Genomic DNA, 22,312 nt, shown 5'->3' with positions numbered 1-22,312 from the left:
CAGCATGCAAATTGATGCTTTTTTCTTTAACAGCGGGTCAGAATAAAGGCACAAGACTATAAAAGGCATCTTTTCCATCACATGTTTTTACCATTAAAATCCAGCATATTTCCAGGGTGAGCACAACTCAGTTTTAAGTAATCAAGTGATCAGCAGAAGAATAATTAGCGCAGCATGTGGTTATACTTTGCTGGAAACATTTGCGCCCAAGGTCAGTGATCATAGCTGTTGATGTAGGTTTGCTGCTATTCGAAATTATCCATGGCAGTCATTCTACAGAGCATCTTGGGTGCAGTAGTATTGTACCACAGTTCAGTATCTTCATGGGTAGGTAGGGATGACCCATGAAGAGGTCCTTCAGACCCATTGGGGGGTACAAGTCAATCAGCTCTCTTTGGTAATTAAGCGTTCCTCCGGCCCATTTTCTGATTGAGGATCCCTCAGGCTCATTGAGTGACTGGGGGGTCACTTAGCCCTATTGGGTGGTTGAGGGTCCATCAGTCCCATTGAGTGATTGAGGGTCCCTCAAGCTCATTGAATGATTGGGGGGTCACTTAGCCCCATTGGGTGTTGAGATTCACCAAGCTCTATTGGGTGGTTTGAGGGTCACTCAAGACCAGTGCACTTGGTAGCCCCTATTCAGCAGCAGGCTCTCCAGGTCCTGGTCCTCAGACCTCTCCTTTAGCCGCTGCTCGTCCAGCAGTGCTACAAGCATGTCCCTCTTCTCGACCACTTTCGTCATCTCACTGAGCATCTCATGCTCCTCTGCAAGCTCCTTTGGGCTCTTCCTAGAATCTAAATACCACGTTGGAGAGTAAATGGCGATCAGGGGTCTACTCAACTGCCAATTGTTTAAAATTCTTCGAAAATGATATTGTGCAGCTATCCCCACTAGGTGATATTTACACAAGATTCTTGTTTCATTTATTTTCTTTTCTCTGAAGGGACTTCCAATGTTAGTTTTGTACATTCAGCTTGCAGGGATTTGCTGCAATTCTTCATGGTAAGTGCCTTGATCAAAGGTGCTACAGCAGGAGATGTGATTTGAACCTGAGCCCCTTGTGTTTAAGGTGGAAGCTATAACCACTATGCCACCTACTGCCCCATTTTTGGGAATAAAATAAGAATAATGCACAATTTGCTCATGGAGGAGACTCACCATCAACATCCATTCGAATACGAAGCTCCTGCTGAAGCTGGCTCTGGGTTTCCTCCAACTCCAGCTCCTGTGCACTGATGAATAGACAGACAGGAAAAAGTCAGCAAAGCGCAATCCACCCAAAGGTATGATCCACACCCCCTGCTTTGAAACAGAGGACCACGTATCAATATCTCAGTTTTCAATTGCAACAAACATTGCCAGCTTGCACTTTCCTCTCACCGAGCAGAGTTGGCATTCATTGACAGTCCCTACAAAAACTATCCTGTCATTGAACAGAAAATAGTTTGGATCAGACTTACAAGATCACCAGCTCCGATTCATAGCGCAGCAGTTTATTCTTCTCCAGGACCAGTTTGAACCAGGTGTGCAGCAGCTGTGGCTCGTCCCCACGTTTACCACCTTCCTCCAGGAGGGGAGAGGAGTTAGCATGGTGCAGGCTGGGCTGGGTCATCGACTCCTAAATGCATCCATACTTGACCATGTGGGTCAGATTAACCATTCAGGTCACTGTATCTACGTACAGTACCCTAATGCCTAACTCTAACCCTGACCCCTGACCCTAATGCCTAACCCTAACCCTAAGGACCCAGGCTTGAATCCTTGAATCTTGAATTCTTTGCGTTTCATCTGCATGGCAGAGCAGGAAGCACTGGTGCCTCACAGAACCCGGGCTTGTGCGACTGGACATGGGTTCAGTCCCTGCTCAGTCTGCGTGGAGGTTGTCTATTCTCCTTGTGAGTATGGGACTCCTTGGGGTGCTCTGGTTTCCTCCCACTGTCCAAAGGCATGTGTTTCAAGTGAATTGGTGACTCCAAATAATTGGTCAATAACTGTGGGCAGTTTAGTGTAGTGTATCTAACATGGTACGTCATGGTAAATACTACATAGTAGTTACTGTATGTGACTTTGGACAGAAGCATCTGCTAAAAAAACTGTCCCACCAGACCATGGGCTGCCACAAAGCCCCACTGTCAGGGGGGACACAGAGCTTCAGTCATTGTGAACTTGTTGAAACCTCTCCGCACGTCATCACGACAGGCTTCACAGACCACTCCCAGCAAAGCCTGCTTTCACCGAGAAGACTGACACGTCTGAAGGAGGACAAGACGGAGAGCACAGACACGCAGTGGGGACCTTTACTAGTACAGGGATCAGAGTGCGGTCAAACTGGACTCCAACGCAACGTACCCATGTCCTCCTGGCGTTCAGCGGGCCTCGGGAGCTGCACCCTCAAACAAAGAGTCCCTTGAGTTCATGTCTCGTCTAGCTTCCCTGCCAGCACGGCGACGTACACACGACTAATGTTCTGCCCTGTGTGTCGTTAATGCACAAAGGGATCTTGGGTGTGTGACGGTTCCATAACGTGTCAGGGACTGTGAACGTGAACCCAACACATTGATAGAGAGCCCCTGTGCTTTAGTGACATGCCTGTGCTAATGAGTATTAATGGGTGATAACGTGTCATCCAGGTCAACGGCTGACACGGCAGCAGGGGGCGTAGCCTCTTCAACACTCCCATAAGTCAGTGGGACAGGAAAGGCACCCCGTTCCATTTATTCCCACATTTTCCCCCAGCTGTCAGCAAAAAGTTACACATCCACAACAGTGGTGGGTGGTGGGGTTGGTCCAGTGGGAGGAGCCATATTTAGGCCACGCCCACACACCTCACCTGTCTCTCCCCTCAGCTGCTTCTCCAGGGCTACGCCCTTCTCCTCCAGAGCCCGCTGCTTCTCCTCCACCTCCTCCAGCTGCCTCTGGATGACCTGCATGCACATCGGCGAGTTCAGGAACCGGAGCAGGATGTGGGCGTAGGAGCGGTTAAGGAACACAAGGATGATGGGAAAACAGGGCTCCACATGGTTGCCATCAACACTATTATTATTATATTTCTTCATCAAAAGCAGATTATTAGAGAAGAGTTTGAACTGTTTTCCTAATGTTCTCCAGATGCTCATTTTATCCTGTGACCGTCCTGCCATCTCCTCACCTGCGCCCTGTGGAGCCGTTTCAGCTGCTCTCTCCTGCTCTGCTGTTTGATCATCTTCTGTTGCTTCTTTTCCTGTCTCTCACTGGAGGCCTGCAGCAGGGGGCAGAATTACCATCACGCAGTGGACACACAGGGTCCTACGATGGAGCTGCAATGTCTACACTTCTTCTAGGGAACATGCGAGCTCAGACAAACCTGCTGCCTGGATGGGGACGTCTCCTCCTCGTTGGAGGAGATAGACTCACTGGACTCAAGGTGCTGCTGGTTGGATGCTGAGGACAGAGAGAGATAAGCCAGTCAAATGGGTGTGAGAATCAGCTATGGGCTCAAAGACCTTCTCCTCACCACACTTAATGGGACCACAGCTGAAATCCAGCACCTTTCTTTTTCAAATTGGACAGGATGGTTTCAACATCCTGCCCTTGGCGGCCAGCTGCCTCCTTGTCTGCTTCACCAATTCTTCTCAGCCTTAGGGAGGAGAAGAAGTTCAGCTTCCGGGGCGGCAGGGAAGCGAGGTCATCTTTGGATGCCCCTGCAGGTCTCGCTACCTGGGAAATCTCCTTCAGCAACTTGGGGAGCTCAGGGCTGTCAGAGCTGCTGATGTCAAGGTTCCTAGATTCAGCGCCGTCAGGTTCGGTGTTGCTTGCGGCATCAGTGGGGTGGGATGTAGATGGAGGAGCTGCACTAGTGGAGGAGCTCTGTCCCTGATGGCTCAGACCTCCAAACAGGGAGCCAAAGCTGAAGGAGCCCTTAGATAGAGGCCTGGTCTTCAGGGGCTTTTTCATGGAGCCTACATTGCTCACCAAGCTTGATCTCCTGAAAGACCTCCTCAGGGCATTAGTGAGCAGCTGCCAGGGGGTTGGAGGAGCTTCTGAGGGAGGGGTAACCGATACAGGTGCTAGGGCAGGACCATTCCTGGACTTCCAACCAATGTGATGTCCCAGGGATGCAGTTCTCCACCCTCTTTCCAGAGCTGGTTGTGCCAAGGGCTTGCTCAAGTCCCACTCCAGGAGGCGCTGCCTTTCGGACTGGGAGAGCATCAGCTTCCTCTTGCTCGGCTTCTTGTTCTCAGGGTGTGAGGAATCTCTGAGCGGCTCCTCACTGGTGGGCATGTCCTCTGGGGTGGAGGTGCCACATGGACCCACCTGCTCCACTGTACCCCCTTGTGGTGGAGGGACTACAGCTGCTTCCAAGAGCTTTGTGGATCCCTGTAGTATAAAGTCAGAAGACATATCAAGAATCCGCAGTTTGTCTAGTTCATCTTTTTGTCTGTGCAGAGTGTCTTTGCACTGTGTGTGTGTGCGCAACCCCCATTAACAGGTACTAATCAATTCCTCAAAACAGAATGAATACTGAAAAACCAGACAATGAAATGAGTTGCTCCATTAATACAGTACATTATTTCATTAGCACAGCCCATCCCAAACTGACCCCAAAATCACTCTGATGCCTAATTTCAAAAACAAAAAATTGTGTAAGAAAACAGGAACAACACTAGTATGAATATCAGTGAATAACAACATTAATTTTTTTCATTCAGTCATATCCATGTCGCTTTTTTAAGGTTTACTGGGTCTTTAGGGTAACACCGAGCTACTTACATGAAGGTCAGGTATGTAAAATAAATCTGAAAAAATCATTTCACGATGATTTCACGACTCCGGTTTGCCACGACTCCGCTTGGGACAAGTGGTCACAGATAATGTGTGTATGTGTATTTATAACAGCAGATGTACCATAACACACACACACTGTCTGAAACCTCTCATTCCCAGCAGGGTCACAGTGAACCGGAGCCCAACCCAGCAACACAGGACATAGGGCTGGAGCGGGAGGGGACACACCCTGGACGGGACCCCATTCCGTCCCAAGGCATCCCAAGCAGGACTCGAACCTCAGACCCACCAGAGAGCGGGACCCGACCAAACCCACTGAATCACCGTGCCCCCTGTATATACTATAATGATAAGAAATATTAATGTTAAACTGGCTACATGAAAAACAGATAATGGGGTATATTTGTACAAAGCTTTCATGTTTTCATATGATATCTCTGGAAACTAGAAGATATATGCATTAAGATGTGGGGCAGCAAGTGGCATAGTGGTTGAAGCTGCCGCCTTTGAATCCGTGGGTCACAGGTTTAAATCCGACCTATGGCTTTAGGACTCTTGATCAAGGTACTTACCCCAAATTGGCTGAGTAAAAATTATCCAGCTTTATGAATGGGTAAATAATTGTAAGTGGTTTAATGTTGCAAGTCGCTTTGGAGGAACGCATTATAAATTAAGGACATTATACAGCGGGGTAATTTTTAGTGCATCAGTTCAGGGCTAGGACCTCAAGTGTGTAAGAGTAGGAAGGGGGATTTGAGCCTGGGTTCTCCAAAGGAAAGTCATCAGCTCAGACCGCTACACCACGTGCTGGGTGCTAACCTGGTTGAGCTGCGGGTCTTTCGCTGGGTCGTGGCAGCTCCTCGCTACATCGGCCTTTCTGCGAGCAGGAGCCTTCCCCAGGAACAGAGGGAGAGCTGTAAAGGAGGATACACCGGTAAAACCCTGCAGGGGAGCAGCCTTGTTTATGATGAGCTTTCATCAACATTATAAAGCCACCTACGCAGACACACACACACAATGAAGGTGTGTACCAGGAAACACACTGATTACCACCACCTACAGAGGCAGGAAATTGGAAAATTTATTCCTGCACTTCTTTTTCCCCTGGAGACAAACAGTCATGTAACGAGACAGTCAGAGTGACTCACTAGTCCTCATCTTCAACCTCCAGCGGTTGTTTTTACTCTGCTCCTGCTCTTTGGGAAGGCTGCACTGCTCGGGGTCTGTAAACAGAGGGTGGCGACAGCGTTGAGCTTTATGCACAGCGTCACCGTCACCGTTTCGCCCAAATGAATCACTGCGCATTCAGTCAGCAGGGGGCAGCCCAACATTAATCTCCTGAGACTTATTGCAAAGAGGCTGGACACACCTGGAGTAGAAGGCACCTAATACACCTGTGTGGCATCTGCGACTAAGAGGATTGTGACAGTTTAGACGATGCGATGGAAACATCTGCAGTGATCTAGAAAGGTCCGCATTCTCGACTCGCAGGCCCCCGGAAGCAGCTGGACCGAAGCTGTCAGAGAACATCTCAAAGATCATCCATTATCAGCTGACGTTTGTTTCTAAGACCCTTTTTCTCTATGCGTTGGCTTCGATGCCAAAGTGGACCTACTGGACTCTCCGACCAAACGACAGAAATAGAAACTCTTGGTCTGGGTGATGGATAAGGCAGGAAGAAAGGAGCAAGGTTCCAAATCTCCTCACGCGTTAAGAAGGATTGAACACGAAGGGCTGAGGGCTACAAATCCTCTCTGATGCCTTGTGGCTCACAGGGGCAGACAGGTGTGGGCTGTGTAGAAAAGCACATTGTACCAGCATCCTTAGAGCCAGCATCTGCAGCAGGACCTTCGCACCCCCTTTGTGGAGCACTACACCCCCCTTGGTCCTCCATCAAGGGGATCGGTAACTGTAAGGAGGGACCCCTAAAGGTCCACATGTTGTCCTCCAAGTGGACTCTCAGTGCACCTTCACAGCCAGGGATTTGGGAATGCGGCAACAGTTGAGACGATACAACACTGAACTAAAAAAGGCGCCTTTGTTCAGACTAAGCTTTCTTACCTTATTAATAACTCCGCTTAGCTCAGAGTTCGGTACATTTAACACTGGATTAATTCACTGATGATGTCATTGCTAAAGTCTCCACCACATTCCGCTGCGGATTTTGAGCACTGCTGAGCGTTACCACACCGTTCGGGTTTTATTTTTATTAATCTTATAAAGCCCCGGTTATTTATGGAGGTGCAGCGTATAATAAAAAGAGGAAGCAAGTAAGTAACGAAATTAATTTATTTTATACACGCAATTTTCAAAATGATCACCCAAAAAAAGGTTCTTGAGCTGTTTCTCGCTGTTCCGAGAACTTTCCGTAAACCTGAGCGATGTGACTATCCTGTGATGGACCGGCGTCCCATCCGAGGTGTACCCTCCCAGTCTCGTGCCCAGAGATTCCGGGATAGGCTCCAGACCACCGCGACCCAAACCAGGACAAGTGGTTGGTGTAAGTGAGTGAGTGAGTAACTGTACAATGTGCAAAGTCATGATCTGTTTTAAATGAGCTTAAGGAGGAACAGAAGTGAACTCGGGTGCTTCATTCATTCACTTTCCATGACACCTCGCAGTTGACGGCATCTAAAATCAAGTAAATACAGTAAAATAATAAAATTCACAGCTTGGCTAAAGCTGCCTCGGTAAATACTTAGTAGGAAGAACATGAGAAACAACCAGAACCTGTCTGAGCCATTGAATTCCTGCAAAGTCTCATACGAATCATAAATTTCATGTCAAGAACTCAAGATTTGGCTCAAAATGTGGCCCAATCTGAAAATCCACTCTTTTCGCTGTATCCCCTAGGTACTGATGTTGCACCAATGGAGATCGAGAGGTGAGGATGAACCTATGAGACAGCAACTAATTCCATTTCACACTCCTCCGCACCCAACACCCGCCCCCCCCAGGTGCATTTTGGGAGAAATGGCACCGTAAAAGACTTCCTTACAGTTGAGAGAAGAAACAAACTGAAATGTCTACTGTAAACCAATCACTTGAGTGCATTTGTGGTTTACTTGTACAAACTACAAAACAATAAACTACACCATCGTATAAAAATAGTCATTGAGAAATTTGGAATTAAACTTCTGAGATTTTTTTTCAAATCAAAAGGTGACGGGCACAAATATATACAAATATGACAGTGGTACAGGAGGATCACTTGTGATTGACAGTTCTTGGTTTGGCAGTTCGGTTGCACACCAGCAGGAGGCAGTAGCGAGCATCATGACGTTCCACATGGCACCACATACCCTGGTAAAACCCAGAATTGAGAGGCTAACACCCTTCTGATTTTAAGTGGATGTTTTCTGCTTATTTTGGACAGGGAGAGGAATGCAAGAATGAGGGAGGGAAAAGCTCCAGGTTGGAGAGGTTGTGGATGACCCTCCCACCTTCACCTGCTTCCCTGCGTTGGGAGATGTTATGCTCACCCTTTTGAACATTCAAAACACAAACTCTAATTAGCAACATACTGCATAACTATTTATTACTACTGGTATGATTTTCCAGATGGTTTGTTTGGCATGTCTTCAGGTGTCCATGCCCAGCAGATGGACACTGGCAGGTGAGGCCTTTGGAGGGTCGACCCCTGAGGGGTAACCGACCGAGAGCTGTGCACACGGTCAAACGGCGACTCCGAAATGGCATTCGCGTCCCGTTCTGCTCCAACCAGTCCCGACACCCGTCTCCATGCATGCTAGGCCACCCCAGCACCCAGCTAAAGCTCCGCCCAAAGCAGCAGGTTCTGCAGAGAAGGAGGCGCCACCTCTGCACACATCTGGCCCAGGACGTCCCACAGCGCACTCAGCAAGGGGAGGCCCACGCTCAGCAGCTCGTACAAGTAAGCGCAGTCCTCCCTGTGATCATCGCTTAGGTGAAGACCCGCAGTGCACAGCGCACATGCCACCTGCTGAAGCGCAGCCCTGGTGGCCCACAGGGGCAGCCAAAGAATGTTCCTAAAGAGGGAACTGAAGGTACCTGGGGGCTGGTGAGATAGGAGGTCTGTGTTGGGGGCTGCTGTCCTGGTTCCCATGACAGAGACCTGGGAAAGAGATAGTGCTGACATAGCAACACAGACACACACACTTGCGCACACACACTAGTGGGGCAGCGAGACGATGCAGTGGCTGGATTACCTGCCGAAGGTGAGATAACGATGACCTGCCTCTGGGCCCGTTGGCCACCCCCTGCCGAGGGAAGTGGGCCTTACAGTAAAACACACCTACACAAAGACCATGGACAGTCAACACACCCTTCATGCTCTGTTGACTACATTTTACTCTCTTAGCTGCTATTTTTACCCTTTTACCCCAAATGATCTCTTTTAACTTTGGGCCAGATTGTGTTCTGATGCAAGGCTCAGAGATTCTACTCCTACCCTCTGGTCCCTGGTTCAATTTTTTAACACCTAAAGTGCCTCCCATTGTGGCAGCTGAAAACCTCTGGGTTAGGATTTCGATATCTGGGCGCTACGGGAAGGGCAGAGGGCCCACAGCGCACCCCGCTGGCTGTCGAAGGCGTGGCCTCCCAGGTGGAGTGTGGCGCCGCAGGCGGAGCAGCGGAAGCACTCGCGGTGGAAGAAGAGCCCCTCCGCACTGAGCCGCTCCACCACGTAGACACGGCGCCCGCAGAAGTGGCACGTGTCGCTGCTGCCCGGGGCTGTGGCCAACTCCTTTGCCGAGGAACTCTGGGAAAGTGAAAAGTATGAAATGACATAGTACATTTCCACCTGCGTTGATTGATCTGGCAGACACTAAACCAATGTGCATTTCGTAACAAAGAGTTTTAGATGCAGACGTAATTATTGAAGCACAGTTTGTCCAACACTCCCATTTTTTTCCTACACACATTAGAGCAGTTATATATGGAACTGATTGGAAATACAGAGGTGATTGTGACAGATGATCTGAGAACAATATATGAACAGTAAAGGGATCATAAGAGAAATGGGTCTGAAAGCGATTAATTTTGAAACCCCTTTTGAATGCTGCAAGGGGCTCAGCAACTCTGAAAGACAGAGGAAGCTCATTCCATGATATTGGGCCCAAAGCTTACAACTTTTGATTTTGACCCTTTTTGAGTGAGACCACCGGATGTAGAGAAGTGCAATGCTCTTGCTGGAGTGCAAGGAGTGATCAGGATCAACATATTGATCTGTTCACCATCTTTTTTGTCGTGACACACACACACACACACACTGACTGAAGCTGCTTGTTCCAAGCGGGGTCATGGCGAGCTGGAGCCTAGCCTGGCAACACAGGGCACCCCAAGCGGGACTCGACCCACCAGAGAGCAGAAGCCGGTCAAACCTGCTGCGCCACCACACCCCCCCAATAAAGATCAGTAAGGACCAGTAAGGATCAATGAGAAGCAATGAAGGTCAATGAAGACCAGTGAGAACCAATGTCACCCAATGAGGAACACATATTGTCTGAATCACTTGTCCCATACGGGGTCATTGGGAACCAGAGCCTACCCGGCAACACACAGGGCGTAAGGCCAGAGGGGGAGGGGACACACCCAGGATAGGACGCCAGTCCGTCGCAAGGCACCCCAAGCAGGACTTGAACCCCAGACCCACCAGAGAGCAGGACCTGGTCCAACCCACTGCACACCCCCCGAATGAGGAACAGTAAAGGCCAATAACATGTGGCCATATTCAAGGTCTTTTCTGTAAGTGAATCCTGTCTGTAATCAGATTACAAAAACACTACCTGCATTACCTGGCATGTATGAGCCCACAAGAGGAGCAGATGAATGGGAAAGAGCAGGGCATTCTTTGTACATTTACATTTATTTATTTAGCAGACGCTTTTCTCCAAAGCGACTTCCAATGAACTCTATGTAGTGTTATCAGCCCACACACCTTATTCACCATGGTGACTTACACTGCTAGATACACTACTTACACTGGGTCACTCATCCATACATCATCATTGTATTAATGGCCACAGCAATCATGTACAAAACAGGGATCGCCAGAGCAATGCTGCATCGCGGAGACATTGTCATGACAATGGAACAACCCTCCGACCTGCCCATGGACTCTGCTGCTGTGGAAGTTCTCCTGAAACTTGGCCAGAAGCTGCGTCGCCATGAAGCGGACTTTGTTCTCTCGCACGTCTCTTTCAGAGGACGCATTCTGGTTGGACAAGCTGGACGCCTGTCAGAGAAATGAACCAATGAAATAAATGACAATCAAGAGGTCAGAGTCTTTGACATGACGGCAAGAATGTTTACATGAGCTTGGCTCAGTATAGATGGTGAATAAATGTCTTCATGATGTTGTAAGTTTAGGAGGATGTGTGCGTACATTTGGGTGAAGGGCAAACACCAGGCGATTGTTTCATTCTGCATTTTTTAAGGAAGAAACCAACCTCTTCCCAACATGCGCTCCGCCTTCTTTTGAATGTGGAAGGTTTGTCCTCGACCTTCTGGTTTTCCTGAAAGGGGACAGTGAGCTCACACAAGGGCCATCTTAACTACCGCACACACGCGCCAATTGTTCCTCCTCCTGGAAAGTGTGGATCTCCTGACTTATATCCTGTATCCTCTTCTGTATGAAACCCCGGCTGCGAGAAAGTCTGCGTTGAAGGATTTTCTTGTATGAAACTTCCTTGGCGTTATAAGATGAACATGTTACATTTCTAGGAGGAAGATAAAATCACCGATAGGAGGAGTAGCTCAGGGCAAAGCTCACCTTTGGGATCCGCTTCTTTGGGAAACTGAGTGGCTTTGAGAATGGAGCTTCGCTGTTTTCATCTGCTTCTTTCTGAAACCCTGCAAAAAACATATTGGATTAAACAAAAATTAGCACTTCATTCAGCATTGACTCATTCAAATCTGTGAAAACATAAATTAACGTTTTTTTTAATCAAATTAATTTAAGTGGATGCTGGAGTGAGACACAATTCAAGAGATGAATGCAAGGCAGGTGATCCAGGATCCCTTCAGGTCTGCAACAGGAACCTCACTCTGCAGTTGGCCTTATTTACCATCCGGTCCCATCAGCGCCACTCCAACAAGAGATAACGACACCTATGCAGTACACGTGTTGTTATCTCTGGAGAAGCCACAGAGCCAAGAGTTGGATACTGCATGATCTACAGAAGATCAGAGAGGATCTCCTGGAGATTGGTGCATAATGGAACTGTTTCACATGCTACTCAGTGACCAGAGTTGCTCTAAAGCAGCTTCTTCGTTGCATGGGCAGATTTGCATCCTGCAGTGCTTTAGGGGCCAACGTACCTGAGACAGGTGGAGCTCCATGGAAAAGGTTGTAGAACCTGGAGAGGTACATGACCATGCTGAGGGTGTCGGGCTCCTGGCTGGCCGCCATCTCGGCCCCCGTGGTCACTGGTGGGATGCCAAATTCGCACTCAGCGATGTCAAAGGCCAGCTGGTTGTTCTTGGCTGAATTCTGCTCGCTGAGGGAACTGAAGTCACTGTGGGACAACAGGAGCAGATCATAGGTGAACAGAGATCCACATCCACAATTACCACGACTGTCCACTACTGTCAGAGCAAGACCGTAGTCAATCATGGACCTGTAGGTAATGTCTAGATTAAAAAATGCTTTTGTGGTGGTAACACACTCTATCTATCCCTTGATCCCTTGAGGGACCTGTACTTTCATTCTGGATTTCTTGAAGACTCCAGGTCAAGTGATACCACAGTTTCATATTTTGAGCAGTCTTCCATTTTTGTCCAAAGGCTGTGACAAGGGGGTCTTCCCATTAGGGGTAACCTTCCTGGTCTTCTTGTGATGTTTTTCAGGTACCAGTTGGTGACCCTCATCATACAGCTGTTGTCTTTCTTTCTTCTATGTGACCTGTTCATCTCTTCTCACTGTCATGAAATCTTTGATTCCTGTGTCTAATGTCGTCCGTGCTGTTTAGGTACGGATTCTTCTTTCTGTTGCTCTCTGGTAGAAATTCTCTGTGTGCAGCATGAAGAAGAGATCAAATCTTACTTATAGAGGGCCCATAGACACACGGGTCCTGTTTATGGAGACCAACCTGTATTCCAGGTAAAATCTGAAATAGGCCACTTTCGTGGAGAATATTACCAACACATAATGTTGGCTTCTACACAGAACATTTGAAGATTATAGTATGTGGATGAGCACACATGTAGATCAGTGACTGAGGACATCTGTGCATGGTGGTCTTACAGGAGGTCAGGCCGGAAGCGATGAATAAGGGCACAGAATGCAATGCCACTCTTCCAGGAGCTAGAGAGATCCAACACCTCCACGTAGCCTCGGGTCTGTTTCTGGCACCAGCTCAGCAATCTGCTCGGTTGGACTTCCGATTCTGCCAGAGAAACACAACTCAGAGACAGGGAGGTCTACATTTATCCCTCAGGGCATGTGAGCACCAGAGAAAATCAGATGCAGACCAGTTTCGGGAGTGATAAGGTTTGCAAACATGCTGTGCTCGTGCTTTTGTCCAAGGGAGTTTCCTTCAGTCACACTGTTTGCAAATGGTGTGTCATTATGACTGCGATAAGCCAAAGTTCTCTTTATCAAACCACTTCCAAGATTCCAAGGCACTTGTTAAAAACAACAGGGGTAAGACACTGGGTAATGTGTTACACTCAGGACCATCCACGCTTCTCCTTCTGCCCTGAAGTTACACCAGAGGTCAAGATTGACAGGGAACAGTGAGGTATCACACCACAGACTGTATGTCTCTGTAATGCCGTGTCCACCTTGACTCACCTTTTCTGGAAACCTTGGCTGACAGGTGCCGTGAAGCAGAATGCTCCAGAGGCAGTTCCATACTGATGAACAGGTGGCGCACCTGATTCAGAAAGCAGGATGAAAAGAAGTGCTTTGAAGGATAGACTTGAATTAATCCACATATGATCCATATAAATACAAGATGAAGCTTTATTCTCACCTGGTGTGGACGGACGCAAGTAGAGTTGAGGTTGGGGTAGCGCGTAGCTGGGTCGATGGTGTACTGCTCAAAGTTCTTGATGATGTTCTCAGGGGTTGTCTGAGGCAGCAGCCTATAAAGACTCTCCCTGCAAACAGACACGGCCGGTCAACCCACTGATGGGTGCCTCACATTGACCATTGACCAGTTACATTGTCTTTGGGAACTCAGTGGTCATCTGCCCCATATCAACACTATATCCACACATAAAGTCCATATGGGGACAAGTTCCACTCTGGATTGCATTAGTAGTTCAAGTTCAAGTTGTTTTTATTGTCATTCCTCTATATAGCTTGTGTACAGTGGAACGAAATGTCGTTTCTCCGGAGACAATGGGGCAATACAGAACAGGAGTACAAGACAATAAATAAATACACAGGACAGAACGTGGACATGAATGTAGTACATGAATGCTAAAGACTGTGCCCTCAGGATCTCATGTCTTGGCTCTGACCTCTCAGCCAGGAGTTCTAGAGGTTTCCGGCCTTGTGCCCAGCCCCTCACCATCCAGGCTGTGTCAAAGGCAGCCAGAAAGCCTCGCGCACAGCCAGTGCCCATAGGCCAGAAGGGCTGTGGAGACACAAACATACAGGGGGACATGTCAAGCATAGACTAATGGTGAGACCCACCTGTTATAAAAGCAGAGGGAAAGCCACCTTGGCATCGAACAAGACACTTGGCTGCTGAAATCTGTTCTTGCTGCCATCAACTATTTAGGGAGATTTAATTTTAACCCTTGGATTGTATTCTGGTCAGATCTGATCAATTTACAGCATTTACTGATCATATCTACAGTATCTTTTTCCTGATTGCCATAAGGCTTTGTGAGATCCTCTACGCCAGACATCTGAACGTATAAAATTAACAGTCACCGGTTTCACTGCATTTTATCAGTTTCATTCAAATTTTTTACATCTGTGTTGTGCCCGGCCAGATCTATAATAAAGAGAGAAGAGTGTCAAATGCCAGATTTGGGAGTTCACACACACAAGTGTAGTCATTTCAGGTCAATGATGTCTATAGATGATAAAATCCAAAAAGAAGAGTAGAACATGTGATAATAACCAGGAATGAAATCGGATGAAAGTTGTAACTCAACAATAGGTGATCATCTATGTTTCATAATCTTTATAAACAGTTATAATAGGCTGCCCAGTTTTGGATGGGAACACTAAAAATGGAAAGCTGTCTGGAACACAGCCCAAGGGTTAATTTTTTTCATCCCTCAAACAAGCTGCAGCAGATGCTACTCTGGGCTTTACTCCAGCACCTGGCTTTGCTCCAGGGTGTGGGTACAGCTCAAGGTCAGAGTGTGTGTAATAATGCCAGAACACACAGTTCTTCCGCTGTCCCAGGCCACACTGTCCTTTGCCCCACTAACCAAGTGCAGATGGTGTGCAGTGTACGATGCCGTAATATAGTGAACCCCAGATGTGAACTCCAGATGTGCCCCAAGCTGGACTGTCCATTGTGCACGTTGACATGGATTCAATGACACGCACACAGTTACACAGTTGGACTGTTCCCTAAGCCCTCACCTCCAGCAAGCTGTCCCCCACCAGGGCCACGAGCAGTTGATGCCTGTTACGCTGGCGCACCAGGGCCGCATTCTCTGAGGCGTACATGCACGTGAAGTCAAACATGGCCACGTCTGGCTGCCCGTGGTGGTTCATGGCGAAGTCCAGAGAAGGGAGCTGGTAGTTTGTGCCAAAGTCGGCGGCCTCACAAGCATATGACTGCAGGGCCTCTTGGCTCACATTCTCGCTGCTTAGGAGCATCTCGGTGTCCATGTAGTCCTGGCATTGATGGAGGCAGGGCTAGTCAGGGCCATTCAAGTTCGATCAAGGCTATATATGCACCTACTTTTGGTCAGCTAAGACCAAAAGACTTTGACTTCAGATACACACAACTGGCATAGTGGTACAGCAGGTGATGCAGGTGCCTCTCAGCACCAGAGCTGTATGTCTAGGAAAAGATACAAATCCAGCTTAGGGTGTGTGTAGATTTCATCTCAGCGACACTTACCCTACCTACACAAAAACCACAGTGCTGAGGGCTTGCAGTTTCAGGTTAGTCTCAATTCACTCCCTTACAAAGAAGGAGGAAGAGCACATGGCAGAAACACAGACTCCACAAATTCTAATCTCACAAGCTTTGAAAGTCCCAGCTGTGAAAAAAAATCCCAGCTTGTTAAATGACCTCACTTAAAGCAGAATTCTCAGGGTATTAATGTGACTTAGCCCATAATTGTGCTCCAGGAATTGTCTTTCACATCTGGAATCTGTTGAAGAGTCACACAAAACTATGAGAATCTCTAATCCATGTGAGATATATATCCTTGCTGCCTTAGAACATTCTGGACAGGGAAACGGTGCACACATGCTTACTTGAAGGATGACTCCTTTACTCAGCAGGCTTTGCTTCTTGGCTGTCATGACAAAGTAGTGCGTGTTGTCCTTGTAGTACACAATGTTCTCCAGATCGACTCCTGGAGAACAAGACCAGCAATTAGGAGATGTTGTCCTAGCAGAAGTAGGCCATCTTCCCCATTCTCTCCTGAACTTCTAACTGTGTGTCTCAACAGGCTGTGTGGGATCTAACAGTGCAAGCAAACCTGACTGTACGTTACCTGAGATAGGGCACCACTTCATGACTTGGCCAAAAAGAGAAAAAGCACATTAAAGCTCAACCAGCCAAGTTAAAGGGTCGAATCCCAGAAAGGCATCACCCTTCCACGCTTGTCTTTTATTCTGTCTGCCCACCTGTTTCATCCTTGAGGTCCTGGAAGAACTTCTGGTTGAAGATGAAGGCCACACCACTGATTTCTTCAACCTTGGCCTCAGCTGCGGTGTTCCTGTTGATGAAGTTGGCTGTAATGGCAATTGCCAGCTTGCCACGGAACTCCTTCCTTCTGAAACCTGCCACCAGAGAACGGGATAATTAACTCTTCCAGAGACGTGGACCTTATGTCTCCAGGTTCACAATTTTAAACCCGGAAGATGAAGCTATAAAGGCAAAAGATAAAGCCAGTAATATGTGGTTTTTACTGAGAGAAACACATCAAATTGTTATAATAGTAAGAAAATCCAGTTGCACTCTAGGGTTTACTCACTGATACTGGGTTGTTCTCAGCTATTATGACCGGAGAGTTGTCTTTCAATAAAAAAGCAAACTCAGCTAAAATCAACACTAAGCATTTTATGGATTAACACTGGTTCCACACATGGATACTCTCCAGCGTTCTTTTCTTGGATGAACTACAGTAGTTGCAATCTACATGTGTAATGTACTTTTCATTTTGATGTACAATTTCCATTGCTCAAAAGTCTGGTATTAACTGCCTTCATGATCATGATACTGGTAACATGTCAATAACTCCACAATCTTCAAAATACTGTTTTTGTCTGTTGACAGACATATTTTCTGTCTTTAACAGGAGCACAAAAAACAGACTGAAGGAGACCACGTAGACATACATGCATTTACCTGACAACGTGCCCTTGCTTCCATTTGCTCCTATCATCACGTCAAAGCCAAAGTTGGAGACTGGATGGTCTGTGGGCCGGACTTCAGCCCTCCACCCTCCTGAAAGAGAGACAAAAACTGAATCCCCACAGGCTTCACCAGAACCTCACTTTGGCGTGATCCTAGTGTGTGCTGGACCTCAGACATAAGTCAGATATTCACCTTGTTTCACTTTACCAATGTATAGACTAAGAGGAAGGGTGGCAGTTACATTCAGGGAAGCTACTAAGATTACTACCTGATTAATAACAGACCAGGTTGGGCAACTGGAATACCCATCACACACAGGTTGAGAAGCCGGTGAGGTCAGAACACCTTTAGCAAACATCAACACGATGGAGCAGCCCAGGATGAGAGATCCCAAAGGAAAGTTAACTCCCTGTTCTGTCTGAACTCGAAGTTCACGGTATGGTCCATGAGAACATGATTCCCAGATTTCAGAGATCCCACTCAACAGTGGAACATCCTCTGGGTGAGACTCACTGTTGAGACCCTGGTCATCTGGTGGTTCCAGGAGCCGGACAAACTCCACATTGACGTGGACCTCCACGGCAACCAGTAGACATACCTTCAGCAGAATGAGTTGGAGCTGACGAATACCTGTGGGGCCAAACACCAATCATGTTGTTTTGTCATTGTTGGCAAAGCTCACTAACCTTGGACAATTCATCCAGGTAGTGGTCTACACAACTGTGGTTGGTCAGTACTCACTGATGTGATCTAAAGCTCCAGCACAGAACTTTCCATAGAACTTCTTAGCCCCAAGGCTGCGCAGGTCATGTATGGTGTAGGGCCAGAGGTGTAGTACATTGTTCCTGGAGAAGGTGTCCCTTTTCTCAATCACCACGACCTTGGCCCCCAGCAGCGCCAACTCGATAGCTGTCCGTAGTCCACATGGGCCCCCACCGATGACCAGACACTAGGGAGCAATAAAGAATCCAGGGACCACTGTCCAGACCGTTATTTATAGACAAAAATTACACTTCTTGTGACATCATCTTTGAGATCATGGTAGATCAAAGAAACATATGAACACACTAAGATCACTGCAATGAATAACAGGCTGTATGTAATTTAGGTATTATGAAAAGATCTACCTGAAGTTTCAGACTAGTCAAGAGAGCAAATCAACAACAATAAATAAGCCTTTCAGTTCTGATTTGGCTGATACCTTAAGGTATCACAGTTGTTTGTGACCTCACATTTTGGTTCACTGTCCTCTAAGTTTAAAGGTACTTTTACATATTGCATCAGCTACTCTGCTTGACAATGTAGGGTTATGGTTTGAAGGCTCCAAGTACCACACTCAACTTTGTTGAGTGACATAAAGTGGAGCACAATATGAACCAAAGGGTATGACAGGTTCCGTGAGTCTGAGCTGTTAAGGCAGTTCGCTGGCCTCTTCCCAGACACATTAAGAGAATGATATTCTGCATGAAAACTGACACTATACTTTAAAATTAGTGATTTTCTACTCCATTAATCAGACCATAATCATAATTAATGGCTTTGTCTTGACCTCTTGCAAAAAACCTGCTGCCAAAGAACATGGAAGTTTTGAAGAACATGGGTTTACATTTCATTCAATGGCAAATGCTAGTTTCACTCCACAGTCCATCTGTTTTTTGATATCTAAAACAATTCATGGGTCTCTCTTTGGGACTGTACACTCCAATAACACTTTGTATACTATACATCGGCTTCTGCACTTTGTTTCACCCTGTTATATTTGCATCCCAGTGCATCTAACACTGCAGATTGCATGGTCATTGCTGCAGACTGTGTAGGTCCTCACATTTGGTGTTCCCTAGTACCTTGGTGTCTCTGCAGGCTTCTGCATTACTGTACTCCTTCTGGGCTGCTCTCTTGTCCAGTTTGCTCCAGAGAGCCTTTGCTTTCCAGAAGGTGACCTTGGCCTTCAGCTGCCTGTAGAAGTTCCTGTGGTCCAGTGGGTCAAGTTGCAGCTGCCTGCAGAGTGTTGTGAATGCCTGCAGGGTGTCTTTGCAAGTAGAAGCCTGGAGGAGCTCCTCAAAGAGCTGGCCTGCTTGGCCACCTGCCACTGTCTCTGTCTCACCCATTGCTCCTTTGCCTATACCTTTGCTCCGCCCATCTCCAGTGTTGTCCACATCAGCGGCTGAAAGACAGTGTCATGTGGTAATGCGTCACTCGAAACAGGCACAACTGATGTCTGTCATCATCATAAGTCCTCTTTACTCTTGTTAACATAAGAATACTGCACTAGAACATGCATGATTCCTCCAAGCTATCCCAGCATCCCACGGTTCACAGAACAAACATTCTAAAGTCCACACCATAATAAAGTTGATCATAGTATTTTTTTGGATCACACCCCAATCATGGTCAAATTCTGAACTTAAAAACACTGAAGAGTCACTTTAAACCACAAGACAGTTATAATTCTCCATGTTTTAGACATTCTAGCATTTTGCATTTTAAAAGGCAAAGGAAAATCACTGTGCTCCTACAATTGATATAAAATGATTAAAACCATTAAAGGTTTTTAGCTATACAAATGTTAAAGCTATTTCACATAAGCATGTTTCTCTACTGAAAAAAATCTAATTTGAAAGGAATGAAGCAAAAAAATTAAACAATTTAGCTGCAAATCAGTGTAATTGACTGTATTCAGTTCAGACCTGCAACTTGTTTCTCTTCATTTAGAACAAGTAGCTTAGGACTTCACATAGTCAACAAACAAACAAAAAAAGATAAATAGGACCTTGACCAAGGTCCTACTGAAGCTGGGCAGAAAAACTCAGACCTTGACCTGTCGTGAAGTTTTTCTGCTCGGCATCTTCATGATGGGGACACTTGCTGGAGCAAAGATCTGCACTAACACGAGCACCAAACAGAACCTTGGTCAGAACGCTGCCAGACCGGACCGAATCCTTACAGAACAGAGCCAACGTGTGTTCTTTGCAGTCTCAGTTTGTGTTCTTTACAGCCTTGCTGTGGTCATGTTCTGCAGCCTCACTGTGTACCAGAGCTCGTCACTGTTACTGTGCTCATTTGAAGGAAGAGAAGTGGAAGGACTCCAGCATGTTAGACAACTCCTTGAACTACCGACCCCAAGACATCCTTCCCCATCAAGACGTTCTTCTCCATCCAGATACTCACTTATCTAAAAACTCATTCGTTTCCAGAGATTGCTTAAGGAATCCTGCAGGAATGATGTGAGACAAACCCAAGGGCTTCTCGTGGTAAACATGGCGATCCTTCTGCCAAGCCGTGACTAAACAGCACACGGTCAGTTGGAAAAACCGAATCAATCAGCTGCGCAGCTGACACGGCACATCGAGCTACTCGACGAGACGACAGGTCCTCTGAGGAACACACAGGACTCACATGGATGTTGTCTGCATCCCACCCCGACATCCAGTCAAGCAGCAAGCAGTTGCTAATTACCCACCAAAATGCTGATCCCAGCAGCAGCGCTTTAAGCTCAGAGGCTCTGACCTAAATCCATCACTAGAACTGGGTCACAAACGTTGGGTGGTCATAAGGGCAGGCAAGAAGTGTCAGTAGGGTCTTGCTCAGCCTTTTTTTAAGGTGTCTCATTAGAACACCTATGAAAAAAGAGTTATTTTCTTTCGATAGTATATTGACCCCAGGGCTGTAATAACGTGACATATTGGGAGGAACCAATAAAGCTCAGAGGAGTTACACACAGGCTTGTTTGAACACTTGGGGGGAGACATCTCCCCCCTTCATGCTTCTGCTGATTCAGCACTAGTGTGGAACCAAAAATTACTTGGAAACAAACCAGAGGTGCACCTCTTCAGAATGGCACAGGGCATCTGAGGTATGGTTAGGGTTAAGGTAAGCATCTACACTGCACAAAAGAACACAGAGAGGAGCGTGGATGACAAAGATCCCAGAAATACAGATTCATGTCCAAAAAGTGAGACAAGATGAAGAATATGGTCGGACTTGAAACAGTAGCTAATTTGATCCAACTCTGGCTGCGCACATTTTCCGAACATCAGACCCGAATGCTCTTCTTTTCATTTCAAGACACGTGCAAAGAAGGCGAAATGAGTTTGCAAAGAGTATTTAGGTAAGAAATACAGATACTTGGTAAAAATGGACAAATCTAGTAAAGTGTATAATTAGTAACCATAACCCAGTTTGGTCACAAGATGCAAACAGTTATGGCCACGTCTAAAATTGAATATACAGACATGTTCCAGAACCCTTTGTAATAGTCTTGAAGGAAGGACAACCTTGTGTAGGAGGGGCCAGTTTCCTTCCCTGTGCAAAGTCTCTTTAAAACCTAAACAATTTAATGAATTTGCAACTTTGAACAAATTAAATATTAATTTTGCAACTTCTATGAAGTTCAACAATCCATGTTCCCAGCTAATATTCACAGTGAGTCACTAATGATTTAACAGGACAGTGGGCACCGGATACCACGGGGCACTCACCTGTGAGTTACGTGAGGGACACCAGTTGGACACAGACACCGGCTGGGTGACCTCCTGGGGGGTCGGAGCAAACAGAAACTGTGGGAAGACAGAAGAGCTTGGCTTGGTCCAGAGTCCTGACCGAACACCTCGTCACCTTCCTCAGTGTGTGACTCAGTGTGTCAACAGGCTTGGGGGGGTGGGACCTGTACTGTATGAACAGGACCACGCCATCAAGGTGTGTAGCAGGAAGTTTTTCATGCTGTTTATTAGCAAATGACACATGGTAATTTTAATCTCTTTAAGACTGTGTAGAGCAGCATAGAAAGAATTCAATTCAATTTATTTTTAAAGAGCGCTCTTCTCACGCAGTGACACAGGGTGCTTTAACATAGGCGTAAGGCAAGAAAAACAAATACATCAGAGAGAAAAACAAAGAAGACAGTTGACTACCAACTTAAATAATACAGTGCTTTATATATATCTTCTGGCCATGGAGGAAAGGAACAAAACTCTCAGCTGAAAATCTAGGGAGAAGAATCCTTTGCGGGTCCAGGGGCCAGTGGTTGCCCACCCCTCCTGGGCATTCTAGATTAAGTAAC

General features: G+C 46.8%; 1 protein-coding gene across 1 annotated transcript; it reads right to left on the bottom strand.

Moving 5' to 3' along the window:
* Nucleotides 1-82: 82 nt before the first annotated feature.
* Nucleotides 83-21,863, bottom strand: LOC108942170 (F-actin-monooxygenase MICAL2-like). The gene is made up of 28 exons (XM_029251631.1): nucleotides 21,732-21,863; nucleotides 19,098-19,417; nucleotides 17,995-18,202; nucleotides 17,767-17,883; nucleotides 17,245-17,343; nucleotides 16,521-16,676; nucleotides 16,146-16,246; nucleotides 15,297-15,554; nucleotides 14,213-14,328; nucleotides 13,720-13,846; nucleotides 13,539-13,620; nucleotides 12,990-13,131; nucleotides 12,065-12,261; nucleotides 11,517-11,596; nucleotides 11,194-11,259; nucleotides 10,851-10,979; nucleotides 9,317-9,503; nucleotides 8,953-9,038; nucleotides 8,795-8,858; nucleotides 5,914-5,988; nucleotides 5,585-5,679; nucleotides 3,529-4,357; nucleotides 3,327-3,421; nucleotides 3,150-3,239; nucleotides 2,827-2,925; nucleotides 1,462-1,565; nucleotides 1,160-1,233; nucleotides 83-795 (listed from the first exon to the last, which is right to left on the bottom strand). The coding sequence occupies exons 2-28, from the start codon at nucleotides 19,359-19,361 to the stop codon at nucleotides 611-613; spliced, it is 4,125 nt and encodes a 1,374-aa protein (XP_029107464.1). The 5' UTR covers nucleotides 19,362-19,417; nucleotides 21,732-21,863; the 3' UTR covers nucleotides 83-610.
* Nucleotides 21,864-22,312: the final 449 nt, after the last annotated feature.

Source organism: Scleropages formosus, chromosome 5, assembly GCF_900964775.1.
Source record: "Scleropages formosus chromosome 5, fSclFor1.1, whole genome shotgun sequence".
NCBI classification, from domain to species: domain Eukaryota; kingdom Metazoa; phylum Chordata; class Actinopteri; order Osteoglossiformes; family Osteoglossidae; genus Scleropages; species Scleropages formosus.
Note: the sequence above shows the minus strand (reverse complement) of the source record. Positions and strands in the feature narration are given on the sequence as shown.